A 14,536-nucleotide genomic window follows, 5' to 3' on the forward strand; every position below is an offset into this window, starting at 1 on the left:
CACCTGAAAGCCTGACAGCAGGACCTGGAGATGACTGATACCAACAACACTTGCTAGCAAAAGATACCAGTTGATGGTCGTGTTCTGGGGATGGTTGGGGATTTTTATTTTTTTTTTTTTTTGTCGTTTGTTCCTTAAACATCTAAGCTGCTACAACACCTTGTCACCACCTAAGCCCTGCCAAGAATATGCCTGGTATTCCACCAGTGCAGCACTGAGATCTGATCTATGATAGCCCTCATAAGCAAGCTTATTAAAAAGAAGCAAAATTTCTGTTTTTCTTCAATAGTGTTGTTGCTCATACTCAGTTTCCTCATCTGTACCAGAAGACAATCTTAGCCAAGCTTTCAGACCCAGAGAGAAATTAATTAGTTCTATGCAAACCAAAGCAACCTCAGTCCCTGACTGAATACTCTCCTTTGCTTATGGGGAGGATTTCAGCAAGCTCATGTGAATGACCACACTGGCAAACCTGTATAAAAAAAGAGTACTGAGACAGAGAGTTTAGAATCTGTTGGTGCAAGATGCAACCTTCCTCAGCTGTGGTTCATGCCCATGTGAATTTGCAGCATGGTAAATGTTTTAAATGGGTAGTGAGTACACAGCAGATCAGCAGGCTCATTAACAACGTGGCTCAGGAGTTCATATAAAATGTTCAAAGCTTCTCAGTTTTTTTATGTTTTATTTGAACACTGATAATAGCTTTTACATTTAGAAAAAGTGGAACAGGAGATGTGTCTAAAAGAATGGTGGTATTCTAGTGCAATGCAGTACAGGCCCATGCCTTTATTGATTAGTAATTAATGATATGATTCATATTGATTAGTCTCAGAAGCTACAAAATTATGGTTCAATACAGTATACCTTTTTAGCATAAACATATTTATATACATTCTCTCGATACACTGCAAGACTATGTTTATTTCTTGGGGTGCTCAGCACCCCTGAAAAATACCAAACTTAGGGAGAAAGCTTGAGTTACCAGACTACTTAAACAGAAGCAGATCAAAATATATCCTCAACAAAACACTTGGTTTTGTTTTTTTAAAAAAGCTTGCAAAATACCAGTAAATGTCAATAATCAAATTACAGGTACAGATCTTTTACAGAAAACATAAATGCAATATAAGACTTTTGCTCAAACTTGTCTTTCAAGTCTGGAGAGGTCTGTTTGTTCGGTGGGCATGGCAGTTGTAATTTGGTTCTTCAGTTGCTTAATTCTCCTACAGCAGCATAAAAACAAGCCTCAAAATCATCAAAAGGCTGCAAAAAAAAAAAAAAAAAACAAAAAACAAACCAAAAAAGAACAGAAAACATAAATATCATGGTGCATGGAAAAAGACACTTGAAAGTCATCATTACATAACAACACATTCATAATACCTGACATTCTAGTAATCAGCCTTTCAAAACAGCTACATCTACAGCCTCAGTGTCTGCTAAAACACAGTCCACCCAGGCTTGAAAATGCTAAATGGCATTTTCCAGCTTAAGTCCTGTTTCTTAAATTTTGCAGCTTGCATCTGATTTTGGTCTTCCTGTATGTAATTGGATTTAAATAGCTGATGGTGCTCTATTAAGTCTGGTAATACCAAAGCAATGGTTATTACTCCTTCAGAAGGTGGAGATTTTGACTTACAGGTGCAAAATATTTTGAGTTACAGACTTACTGAGAAAAAAAGTCCCAACTTACTCCACAATTTAATTTCAAGTAGTATAGGAAGTATAGAAAAAATCATTTTTTCAGAATGCCATTATAAACAGCAGCAATAAAGCAGTCAGAATAGTTAGAAACATTGTAATTTGCAGTAATACTGACCCAGACTCTTGGTTCAGGTAAAAAATATTCTCGTTATCAAAAGTGCTGAGCTTCCAGTAGTTTTGAATGCAGCACTTCTAAACCTGTTGGTCCTTTTTAAGATGGCTGTTGTATGAAATTAGATGACTAATTTTATGCATATGTGTTTGAGAATGCTGAGGCTTATGCCAGGTTCTTCCAAGAGCCTTATCAATATGCATTAGTATTTAATTGCAGATAACTCTTTGCTGAGAAAGTCACTCCATATCAGATGTACCCACCTAGAGAGATGAAAAAGCTGTCCATTGGGAACAGGACTGTGACCTCCAAACCAATTTTACTTAAACTGTACAGTTTGCTGGATTACAGTATCTTCCACTGATACTGGTTTGAATCAAATGTCAAATGGCAACTATATGAAAATCACTGAAATCTTTACATTAAGATTCTCAATATATGTTTACCTCAGGCATGCTACTAGTCCAGCTGGCATTAATTTCTTGGACCTCTTGAACCTCATTCCCATTATAATGGTCAAAAGAAAAGCTGAAACTGTAAAAGACAAAATAAAGTATTTATGTTCTCACTTCTCCCAGTGAACCATTCAGAAACATGGAGAGATAATCAAAGGTCGTTGCTACGTTTTCCTTTGAACTGCAATTTAATATAACACTAGATCACAGATAAGGTCTATAAAGACATTCTTGCTTTTCCAGATTACACTGCTATGATTTCTCTCATCTACAAGTATGGTTTCCAGATGCAGCAAAATGCTAATCTCTGTTCTACAGGTAGAACCTTCATCATAACAGTGACATGTATGCTGAAGTACAAGAATAGCATCTCAAATCCCACCACCCTAGATTATTGCAGAGGTTTTCTTACTATTCAAGAAGTCAGAGTATCCAGCTTCGTCTGTTTTGGTTTTAGAATGCTAGTTCTTTATTTGCTGAGCCTTAAAAACTGGACTGAAGGACTGGCCACCTGTTTTCAGTACAGAATATGGCTGTCAACATGTCCTTCACCATAAGCACAACTTCCTTTGTTTCACTGTGCTATCAGAGAACTTTTCAGTGACAAGAAGTGGGCTTTATCACTCTTGAAGACAAAGTAATGGGAGTTACACAAACTTCTTCCCTTTTTTTATGGAGCAGTTAAACCATCTTGCTAATCCTCTTTAAACTGCACTGTCTGCTCCTGTGTACAGTTGCATGCTCCCAGGTGTCAAGAATTAGTTTTAAACTCACTCCAGCTTTATAAAACAAGCTCTGACAGTTAAAGGCATCTTACAAAACTCTGCCATGTACATTTATTAAAGATACCCTGCAAAAACACTATTATGCTCCATTATCCATTGCTCTTATTTTCTGGTCCCATAACCTTGATCCTCTCAGGAATGTCTGAAGAGCAGACTGTTCCACAGTATGTGTCTTACTAGAGCCCTGAGTATATTTACAATTACAAGCTACAATGCGTATTCAGTCTGAAATTTTTTTTTTTTTTTTTTTTTTGTTATTAGTAACTGGCTTTGCACATGTGCCAGTGAGTTTATAAGACATTAAACTTTAAGACTTTTCAGAAAGTCTTTTTTTCACAAGTGCTACATGTTCACTATTTCACCTTGTATCAGTCATATAAATTCAATAAATCAAGCCCAATTCAATTCAGTAAATAAGATCCAGAACAGAAACCAATCAGGTGCACCAACTTGCACTCTGAATAGCATTAACTGTTGCATAATGAATCTGAATTTCTACACCTACTCCAAACATGTAAAGTACTCAAGAAAGTGCAGAGTTAATTTCAGGGGGTTTGGGAGAATGCCTGAAAGAATAACATATAAAAGATCCAAGGAGATTTGTCTGGGGTATCTGAATGCTAAATACTCTTTGTATGTAGGACAAGTTACAAGAAACCTGCTATTAGTCATCTTGTACTAAATCATTACCTGTATTATTACAGGAGACTCTTGTGTAGGTAATAAACACTATTGATAATTATGGCTTTGAAGGGAGTTTATTATTAATTTTTTTTTCAGATTTCCTGACCCTTTAAAAGGCTGCTTCATTTTACACAGCAATTTACTCTACTGGTTTCTAAGTGGTCACTTTCTTCCACTTTCTTCTTAATTTTCTTCTTTCATTTGTGCTCTAATTGCTTTTGGTACTTCAGCAGGTTAGGCATAAGTGAAATCACATTTATTACAAAAAGCCTTTAGTATTCTGAAAGTAGCAGATACAATAACCACCAAAGGTTTTTCAGATTAGTGGAAATCCTGTATTAGTTCTTTCAAAACCAGCAAATTAGGAAACAGGCAACATTTACTAAAGTTTTAACTAGTCTTCTCTTCCACTAATTCTGTATCCAAATTAGTGATTGAATTGACCCACAAAAGTACAATACCATATGCTACTTTAAAGCATGTCACACTGGATGATTACAGACTTACACATATTTAAGGCTATATCTTAATTAAAAAAAAAGTTTTTGTTCTTGTTTTTGTTAACAGTGGGATAACTTAATCTGAACAAGGTCATGGTGACAAAACTGGAATATACAATTAAAGGAGCCATCAAAGAGCAAATCAGATATGCCATTACCATCTTTATTAAAGAACTCAGTGCAAATATGTTTTGCTAACAATGCTATTCAACATTCTTGAATATTCTTGAATTCAATATTCTTGAAGTTTTTATGACTGTGGCTAGTGTAAAGCACAAAACCAACATAAACACTGTACCATAAATTCTAACTAAATTCAGAAAAAGGAAGCATTTAGTCACATAATCCAGATTAAAGGTATTTTAAATACATTTCTATATGTGAAACCACAGTCATCATTGCTAAAACCATACATGAGCCAAGCTGCAAATATCTCTTATTGGAAATCAATTGTTTAAGCTTACCAACATAACCTGTAAGAGACTATCTAGTTCCTTGCCTCCACAAGGGTTTCATGGCAAACTAGCTAACATGCTAATTCCTCCATTGTTTGTATCCTGTCTTTCTTAACAGCAAAGGAGAACCACTAAGTAAAACTATTTGTTTCACTGGGAGCTGAGAATACATTCCATTACGCAAGACTTGATTGATCCCACACCTACTTCTTAAATTGCATTATAAGCTGTAGCTCTAATGATTTTCTTTCAGTTCTCTCATGTTTCTCAGCTGGATTTCATAATATTTACTCTGTTAGGCAACCATCTAATAAAAGAAGTACTGCCAGGTGCTAACATACTTGCTGGCTTTGTGTGAATGACCTGCCTTACCGTGCTAACAGTTCCATGTATAAACTCTTGGATATTGCAAGCTAAATTGAAGTGCCTATTAAAAAAATAATATTCAAACTAAAGCAATGCTCAAAGATTACTATTAGAGAGACTTCTACATGCAATTCAGGAAACTGTTTGGTCTTGCTTTGGGGTTTTTTTGCTTACTGTTATAAAACACTTACACAATGATATCTTCACATTTCTTGGATCACGTGTTACGCAGTAAGCCCCATAACCAGCCACAGAACCAAAGGTGAGACCAGCAGCTAAAGAGATTTTACTACCTGCAATAAATCATTCAAGGGTTATTTTTCAATACAATGTCTTTACGTTCAATTTGTATACAGTTCTCTCTCCACACAGTATTATCCAAGTATTTTAAAAATACAACTGATTTTGCCACCGGGCTCACCCAGTGTGAACAGTGAGGTATTAAATCTGTAACTGAGTCATTCTTTTGCATGGCATTAGGGGTAAATTTTGCCACAAAGCTTTGTCACAAAGACCGACCAGCTATTAAAAAGAGAACAAGAGAATGGGATAGTCAGTGGGTGCAGCTGCGTAGTAACAAAACAAACAAACAAAAAAAAACAAACCAGCAAATATTTCAGAAAGTCAGATATAAAGCCATGTCTATAGGAACAAAGCATGGGGCACGCTGCCCAGGGAAACCCTAAATCAGAAGAATAGGGTTGGGTAATGGCCACAGGGGGGAAGGAGGAGGCACTGCCGGGAGGAGCACTTCGTGGGAGAGCTGTCAGGGAGCAGCAGCGAGATCCTGCCTGCCTGTCCTCGGTACCAGCACGACCTCTGCCGGGATGCTGTCCTTAGCTCGGGCAGGGAGCTGCTGGCTGGAATGACTGCAAAGCTGACTGAAATCTGCAAAATGGCCTTTATATACAACAACCTAAAACCCGTCTGATTTTCTTCGAATAAAAATGCATAATTCCAACATTAATGAGATAATTACCATCTCAGCATACACAAGTACAGGGTTTTCCTTCCAGTGTGCATCTGGAAATCTCAAAAATGAAGCCAGGATACCTCCACAGAAAACAAGCTTTAATCAAAGATAATCTGCTGTTCTCAACATAGGAATGATTAAAGGAAATGAGAAGGCTCAAAACACACTGAGGGTCAAAAATAACATGACAGTTCTTTTTTGCCCTGAAAACAAACTCATCAGTTAGATTAAAAGAAATAAGTAACCACTTCAGTGCCTAAGCTGACCAAAGCACAACTCATGAGACTCAGCTCATTTATAGCAGTGCAGGATGGATGTAAGATGCAATTGTGTTTATTTAAGCAAAGTTTTAGAGTCCCTCATACGTTATTTTATATATATATATATATATACAAAGTGGAGTGGAGTGGAAACTCAAAATGCTTCATTTCCAAATCCTGGTGTCTCAGTATTTACCTTTCCGAGTGTAAGCTACAACACCTCCAACAGCCAGCAAGGCAGCGTATGCAAAACCAACCCAGTCAATAGCCATGGTCCCAGCTCTGCAGGGGAAAACACATTGCAATTGAAGACAAAGTTCCTTCCTCCTGGTAAGAAAGTATCATTACTTAATGTGTTACAAATAACACCATACTCTTGTAAGTCATGTTTGACTACTGTGTCATTCAAAAGGTGAAGGTGTATCATTGGCTATTTTATCTTCCTTATACCTCAGTATCTAGGTGTTTCCATTAGGGGAAACTGGTATTTTGGGGATGTACGTGGAATGCATTTTTCCAGTCAAAAATACATATATGCAAGCTGTCTTTATTATTTAGTCAGTTGTTATATCATCCAGTGAGAAGCTCCTACCTGAGAGGAGAATTTGGGAAAAGGAGACTCATGGGTTGAAATAGAAACAGATTTAATAAAACATTAATAAAAACTAATAAAAACTGCTAAAGACTGTGATCGCTGTGGAAACCCACATACCATGGCTGGCCACAAATTGTAACTGTGTCTTACCAACTTTGTTCTCATGATCAGGTGCTGCAGTCTTCTCAAAAATGCAGCTTCCTCAAAAAGAGAACAGATTCTGTGATTCTACACCAGCAAAACCAGAGCACATCAAAACCCCTGAGAGCACCCAGAGCTGCTCTCTGCATTTTTTTCATCTTTTTTTTCCTCTTATGCTGTGGACACAGACAGGTCTTCTGAGTGCACTGATTAGTGCCCTTTCAACCCGGCTGTACTTGGTGCACTTCAAATGTAGTGTCATAGGCCCTGCAACACCAAGGGCCAAAGTCTTCAAAACTTAAAACACAATCTGCTACAGTCTACCCCAAGGTTGCAAACAGAAACCGAGGCCATGGTCAGGAAGCTGCTTACAAATGCTTTCTCCTATGTCTTTGCCCCTTTTGTTTCACCTGTAGATTTTGATGCATTGCCCGAGATTAGGCTTCTGTCCTCAAAAAAACATTTGAGTTGCTGTTGTAATGCTGATCCCTACTTCCCTGGCTCTGCTTTGAAGAGACATGAGTGGCAGTGGTTTGCAGCCCAACATTCCAGCAGCATCGCGGGGCCTCTTTCCCACCAGCAGGTGGGATGCACCTTTCCCCTCCTTCTCCCAAATTCAGTGTATACTTAATTAAAAGCACCTTTATTTTTACCGCAGCGGCTGTGTCTTTGATCACAGTGCTAAAGGGGTGGCAGCAAAGAGCACACAAGACCTCATTTCATGTCAAGCCTTTGGTATTAAGGTGAGGAGCTCAGACACGTCCCGCCAACTGCAAGCCCCCCCGAGGAGACAGATGGTTTTAGGGGCCCTCGGCACCCCCAAAAACGAGGTCTGCAGAGGTCGGGGCCAGGCTCAAAGCGCGGCCTCTGACCCACCCGGCCTCCGCGGCCTAGCCAGGCGGCCCGAGGCCGAGCACAGCCGCCCACCTACCCAGGTGGGAGGGTATGTGGGGGTTTTGGACTTCCACCCCCTGCCCCGGCCCGCCGGGCCCGCGTCGCCCTCAGCCCGCCTCTCCCCACGCTTCCCCCGCCTCCGCTCGGCGCAGCCCCGCGCTCAGCTTCCTCCTTGCCGCAGCCCCCTCTATAGCCATGGTGGGTGGGGATGGGGGCCCCTCCGGTCTCCCCGCAGGACGCTCGCTCTCAGCTGCCCCCACCACCCCTCCAGCCCCCCGGGACACCCTGCCCCCGCCCCGCCGTACCCCGCCCCGCCGTACCTCGTCCCGCCGCACCGCCCCGCTGCCCTCCGACCTCCCCCGGCCCCGCCTCCCGCGCCCGGCGGGCACCGTGAGGCGGCGTTGAGGCTGCGTTGCGGTCCCCCTGAGCTTCTGGCAGGCGCCCCGGCGCCCCCTCCTTGGCTTTTGCTTCTCGGTAGAGGGAGAGGTGGGCGGCGGGCGCCACCATGGCGGCGCCGGGCCGGGCATGGGCCCTCTGCCACACAGGGAGAAGTTTGCGGGGGGGCGGGGAGCGGCGCGGCGCTCGGCTGAGACGGGCGGCGGGGAGACACGAGTGGGTCGGCACCGGGCACCGGGGCTTTGTGCGGTGTTTGTCGGGACCGCGCAGCGACGGGGCGCAGCTCTGTTCTCAAGTTTCTCTCCTCGTTCTGCCCTCAGGCCGATCGTCTGCCAGAGCTTCACGGTCAATGGAAAGATTCGTAGCTTCTTTTAGCCTTTTTAGCCTAAAAAAACCCCTGCCCAGCGATGTTGGGGATGGAAAAACTCATGAATGAGAAGGGGTCACGCCTGCAGAGCCACTAGACCCCCAAGGGCACACATCTCTCGTAGCCCTGTCCAGGGGCTGGAGCCAGGGCCTCCTGGCAGCACCACCCCAGGGGCACCCTGCGACCCAGCACCAGGGCCCCCTCTGCCCCTCTCACAGGGCACTCCTCTGTTTCTCCTCACTCACATATTTGAAACTTGGATGAAGTCAGACGAGCTGACACACAGCCCCAGCCCCGGTGCTACCTGTTCATTGGGAGGAACCAACAGTCCCAAGGCCCAAGACTCAGGTCCTGCACGCGTAGCTGATTTACAGAACTTGTGCTTATCTTAACATGTTGATTTCTTGTCTGCTAGCCCTGTTTGCTGGAGCTATTCCACTAGAGTTATTTTTGTCCTTACTTTAAGATGTTACCCTCTGCAGTGTTTCTTTAGCTTTCAAGTGAGCTGTTTTTGAGCAGCACGGGACGTGTTGTGCAGCAGTGATTCAGGGGTGCCTGCCTGTGACATTCCCCACGCTTCCCTTGTTCCCACGAACCGATGAGCCTAAACGTGGCCACAACAGGGAAAGACACACAATGCCGTGTTGACTTGGATACCTGCCTTCTTCAGGGGTCATTTGAACATCCCTGCCAAAATCTTGTGTTTCCTTTAGATTTCTTTGCTTAAAGGTGTGGGAGTTTTCCGCTCCAAAGAGCTTGCTGGAAAGTGAATCAGTGTTCTCACTAGGGCTAACATATTTAATTTCCACTCCTAACATGTATTTGTAACATGTTCCATTTGTTTTTTCTGTTAGCATTTAACTCCTGTGACACAAACCCACTCAATGTGAGCTGTCCAAGTCTCTCTGCTAGGTGGAAAAGACGTGTTCTTATCTCACTAGTGTCTGTAGGAAGGAAGACTGAAAGTACAGCAATTTTGGAAAACAAACACAGGACACTTGAGGGCAGGATGGTTCCAAAATACAAACAAAAATTAGATTCATAAGATGAAATCCAGAAATCTTGGATTTCTTTATGCAGCATTCTGAAACTTGCAGATCTTGAAAAGCATAGTAAAATAAACAGTGGATTAAACGAAGCAAAACCATACGATTCTGTTTGAGAGGGCTCCAAGATGGAACAAATGCAAAGTCTTTTGGCATCTCTAGGATAACAGCCAGTTGTGGTTACTGATTCAATGATATTCCTCACTAAAGCAGACTGGATAACCCTGAAGTCTTGGCTAAATTTGAATTCACATAATTATATGTTGTTAGTTATGTTTCCTTCCATTTTCAATTATGAAGAGTATTTGGTACTGTTTTTCCTGAGCTGTTATTTAAAGTATTATCTGATGTGAAATGGTTCATGTATTTTACAGCACAGGTGGTCTCCCAGGTGAAGTTTTTAATGGGAGGAGCATTCATTAAATTTGTTGGTTGCATGGTAAGTCAAACCTCTCAGTCCTAACAGGGAAGTGTGAGCTGACAGAAAAACCCGTGTAAGTGTTGCTAAGCTATTTCTGTTAAGTTTTCAGTTTTTCAGAACTGCCTCTCTGAGCTGACGTTTCCCTTGTTTGGTGTCCTCTTCCAGCTGTTCTATTGTAGCTTGTTATGGTTGTTTTGTACTATGATTTATTTTGTTTTTGGAAAGTTCAATTTACAAGGGTACAGCCAACTACAAGGACGAGTTTAGGGGAGAATACACTTTCATCCATTATAAACATAATCATTTGACTGAACAGCCCCTAGCATCTCTCTGGTTTGGATACAGCTTTCAAATTTGGCCAGAAAATTGCTTTGGTTTCAGGCATATATTTTTCCATCCTCATGAAAATCTGACCTGAAGAGAAAATGGGTTAAAAATGCTGAGCAGAGACTTCTTAAAACTGTACAGCTCAGTTCCCAGAAAGTTCCACCCATGTTGATCATGTGTGACCTTTTTTAGGCCCATCTGCACTCACATCTGAAAGTATGCTCTCTCTCTCTGGAGAAAGGCTGAGTTATGACTTGTGTTGCTAAAACAAGAGACATTTAAGTGGCTTGGGCTGAAATGTAATTCAGCCTATTACCCCTCTCTTCAAAATTTTTGCTCAGGGTACCTGTTAGGGTGTTGGCAGGATGAACCATGTACAAGACTTGTCTCCTACTGTGAGCTGTCTGAGGTTTTGTCTGTATTAATACTAAAGGTTTACTCACAGTTGTAAGCTCCAAGCAAGAGTAAGTGCTAATCGCAATCCCAGAACTTAATGTGATACCAGAAGGGATGTGTAGAATGGAAGAGTGCCTCTGAAATACCAGAGACAGAAGAAAAGGTCCTGAGTGGGGGAAAAAGGAACTACTGAGCACCCTGAGAATTCTGGAAATTTTTTTGCGCAAAAGTTTGTTCTCTTCATCAGGTGGGACTATGGAAAGGGAAGAGAAGTAAAATGTGGTTTGAAAAAAATGCAGATTCAGCAGCTTCAGTTTTAATAATCTGTTGTTAAGTGAGAAGTAATCTATACTGTTCTGGTGCAGAAAGGTGACTGGTAGAAAGAAATGCTATAAGCATTTCAAATGTATATAAAAGTGGTGTTAAAATAATAGGAGGTTTTTTTAAAAGGCTGTCCCCTGCCTTCCCTGTGTCAATTGCAGTTACAGTTTAGCCTGTAGTTTAATTTCAGATGCTTATATTTTGGCAGGTTGTTGTTAATTCCATTTAAAATTTGGGTGACCACCTCTGAAGGTACAAAAGAAGTGCCAGCTACTCATAGGGATTTTGCAGATCTCCTGCATGCTTCTTGTGGCACTTCTTCATATTTGAGTATAAGAACAGCAACTGAACTAAAGCAGGATGCCAAGTTCAGGCAAAAGTAGTCAGACCAACTGACTGGAGGGTTGCTAACACTTCACAGGAGGCATTTGTCTGATTTTTCAGTTCTTAGTAGAGAGATATGAAGTAGGGGTTTGTATCTTATTTTTTGAAGGTGATTCAGGATTCTTTTATCTCAGTTGAACTTGATGATTAATTCACTAACATTGTATTGTTCCTTGTGAGGAAACGTGGTTTTAGGACAATCCACATGGTATTAGCACTTAGAAAGGGACCTTTAGAGTAAATAAAGCCCTTCTGATGTACTTTTCCTCTGGGATCCTTTTGTTCTGTCTGCACAGAACTTGGTGAATACTCATGTCCCAGAAAAGATTTTGTAAGCTAGGATAGAATTTCTCTCCCAGGATATCATAGTGTTTTGGATATATTACTTGAGAATCTGCTGCTGGAAAATAGTGCACTTGAAGCAGAGAAAGTGCCAGATTAGACAGACTACTAGGCTTGGATCCCAACCCTTATTTGTATGAGTATTCTTTCTGCCTTTAGATAATCACATTAACATCAGTATTGCTTATACAAATACTACTGAGAACAGTGGTGAACAGGCTTGGGCACTCAGAGGAATTTTCTCATTCCAGCACTTTCCCAGTGAGATTCTGACTTTGTTTCCTCTTCAGAGCTCAGTAGAGTTGGGACATCCAGTAAGGGGGACCACCCACTACTCAGTAGCCTCCAGTAATGATTACCAACCTCTCTTTTTGACCTATCAGGAGTAACATTTTTAACAGTTCAGATGTTGTTTTCCTTCCCTTTCTGGTGCTCATCCCACTCTTAAATACACGAGGGTGTATTAGGCTGTACTGTTTCATGCTGTGTTGATTATGGTTCCAGATCTTTGGTCTCTGCTGAGGGTTTTTTGCTTTTCCTCCAGTGCAGACGAGCCAGAAACCTTCCACAACCATGTGGTAAAGGAAACCCCAGTGGGTGTAAGACTGGTATCTCATGGTAGTTGTCATCAGGCAGTGTGGGTTAGGATATATCTCCTGCCAAGCCAGCCTGGAGGAACACAGTGCAGTGAGACCTCAGGGAGCTTGCCTTAGTAACAGCAGTGACCTCATTTGAAAAAAGAGAAAAAAGCTATCTTCATTTTTTGTGGCTGATAACACTCAAAGGATTACCACTGTGGGCACAAAGGAAGGATCATAAATATCAAATGATAGAAAGCATTTACACATCTACTTTTACGTGCAATTAATCAAGCTTGGGGAAAATTAAGAAATCTTTATTTGTACACCTACAAGGGGAAGCCAAGTTAAAAGCACCAGGTTAATCAGCACCCAAAAATGAAAATGTGAGAAAAATAATGCAAACGATGTTTCTGCTTACCAGATTTCAAGCCAGATTTCTATGAAGAAAGAAGTATTCCATGGAAAAAACATCAGATTCACCACAGATTTGCAGTCATTATAGTAAAGCTATAATTACAGTGTTGTGAATGTGATGCTGTGGACAATGGCGTGTCAGTGTTTTTTCCACTATAAACCCTCATGTTAGATCTGCAATTTTGTGAAATACAATTATCTTTGGCTGCAATATCCAGTTGCAGTCTCAGCCCAGAAATAGATTTGTTTGTTTGTTTCCTTTCCCAAGTTGTTCAAAGTTTGTTGTTTGGTAAATGTTAGAGCCTTCCTAATGGATTGTATGTAGTGCATTGGTGCTGGGCAAGATTCAGGGCTGCGAGGCTATCAAAAAGACAACATTTTGGACAGAAATTTGTCTGTGATACATTTGTATCAGAGCAGTCTGGGAAAGTCAGGACAGCAGGGTCATAGCGAATTAGCACTGACTTGCATATCCAGGCATGCACAGCAAAATACGCTTTAGGGAATACTAGGGTGTGTTATTACAGTTATGGAAGGAGGGAGAACTGGCCAGGCCAATTAAATGGGTAAAGTTAAAAAGATTTGTCTGTCTTATAGAAGAAGAAAATTCTGAGTTCATGTTACCAAAAAACCTCCAAAAACCCGTAGGATTATCGAAACTCCGCAACATGAAAAAAAACTTGTTCAGTTAGGATTTTGGTTCTTTAGTTAAGGCTCTGCTCTATTGGTTTGTGGTAATTGAGATCCAAATCTCAGCCCAGTTTGTTCTTTTGATAGACAGCTCAAAGGGAAAACATCGTACAGACAGTGAGTACTGATCCCCAAACTGAAGTGTAACAGTTTGCTTAATTACAGATCGTAACTACGTAACATACACATGTAAGCTCCTGGGAAATAGGTCTGGAATAGCTGTATGTGTCATGTCTTACTCCAAAGTAATTATTTTGAAACAAATATTGCATGTGCTTAGAGGATCTTACCTGTATTTAGGTGTGATTCACTAAATATGAATTTATTCTTTACATGAATTATTCCCTTTACAGTGTCAGTGCTCAGGAAGAAAACATAAAATCCTTGTCTCTGGTTGCTTCAGCAGCTTGTTGGACGTTGCAGGGAAAACTTCTGAGTTCACATAATTTAAAATAAATATGTGCTAAATCAGTTTATTGCTTTATTAACAGCATGTAATTAGCCAGCAATCAGTGAACCATGCATACAAGATCAGTAATACAATAGGCAAACCATACTGAATTTTCTAAAGTCTCTCATAACTAATCCCAAAGCCTTCTTAGTGTACACATAGACTCACTCAGAAACACACGGATGAACACACACACAGGGTTGTATGCACCCCCTCACTTGTGGGCAGTATGGGTTACAAAAGCATCCCCCCTTCCCAAAGATTACAAATCTCCCTGTTCACACACATATGCTGTGGGAGATGAGGGTCTTCTGCCTTTATGCAGACCCCTCCAGCTCCCTACAAGTTGTTGGTTGAACCACGTGCCCTTCGGGAAGCCATTTCCCTTCAAAAGTCTCTCCTTTCTGTTAAGAGTTTTCATGCATCTTTTGTACTTTGCAGTCTGACTCTTGCTTGTGTCAAGTCTATGAAATTTC

At 41.2% G+C, this 14,536-nt stretch overlaps 1 protein-coding gene and 1 long non-coding RNA gene across 6 annotated transcripts; one reads left to right on the forward strand and one right to left on the reverse strand.

Moving 5' to 3' along the window:
* Positions 1 to 662: 662 nt before the first annotated feature.
* TMEM14A (transmembrane protein 14A) lies at positions 663 to 8,322 on the reverse strand. 5 transcript variants are annotated; one of them, XM_071741759.1, is made up of 6 exons: positions 8,245 to 8,275; positions 7,672 to 7,760; positions 6,491 to 6,576; positions 5,253 to 5,354; positions 2,263 to 2,350; positions 663 to 1,263 (listed from the first exon to the last, which is right to left on the reverse strand). In XM_071741759.1, exons 3-6 carry the CDS (start codon positions 6,564 to 6,566, stop codon positions 1,224 to 1,226), a joined length of 306 nt encoding a protein of 101 aa, XP_071597860.1. In that variant the 5' UTR covers positions 6,567 to 6,576; positions 7,672 to 7,760; positions 8,245 to 8,275; the 3' UTR covers positions 663 to 1,223. The 5 variants fall into 5 exon arrangements, with proteins under 5 accessions (XP_071597860.1, XP_071597859.1, XP_071597856.1 ...); XM_071741758.1 differs by lacking the exon at positions 7,672 to 7,760 and adding an exon at positions 7,007 to 7,086 and having other exon boundaries at positions 8,245 to 8,260; XM_071741755.1 differs by lacking the exon at positions 8,245 to 8,275 and adding an exon at positions 7,007 to 7,086 and having other exon boundaries at positions 7,672 to 7,879.
* LOC139795143 (uncharacterized) lies at positions 8,243 to 11,329 on the forward strand. The gene is made up of 2 exons (XR_011725393.1): positions 8,243 to 9,035; positions 9,542 to 11,329. It is a non-coding gene; the product is annotated as an uncharacterized lncRNA (long non-coding RNA).
* The last annotated feature ends 3,207 nt before the right edge of the window (positions 11,330 to 14,536 follow it).

This window comes from Heliangelus exortis, chromosome 3, assembly GCF_036169615.1.
Source record: "Heliangelus exortis chromosome 3, bHelExo1.hap1, whole genome shotgun sequence".
NCBI classification, from domain to species: domain Eukaryota; kingdom Metazoa; phylum Chordata; class Aves; order Apodiformes; family Trochilidae; genus Heliangelus; species Heliangelus exortis.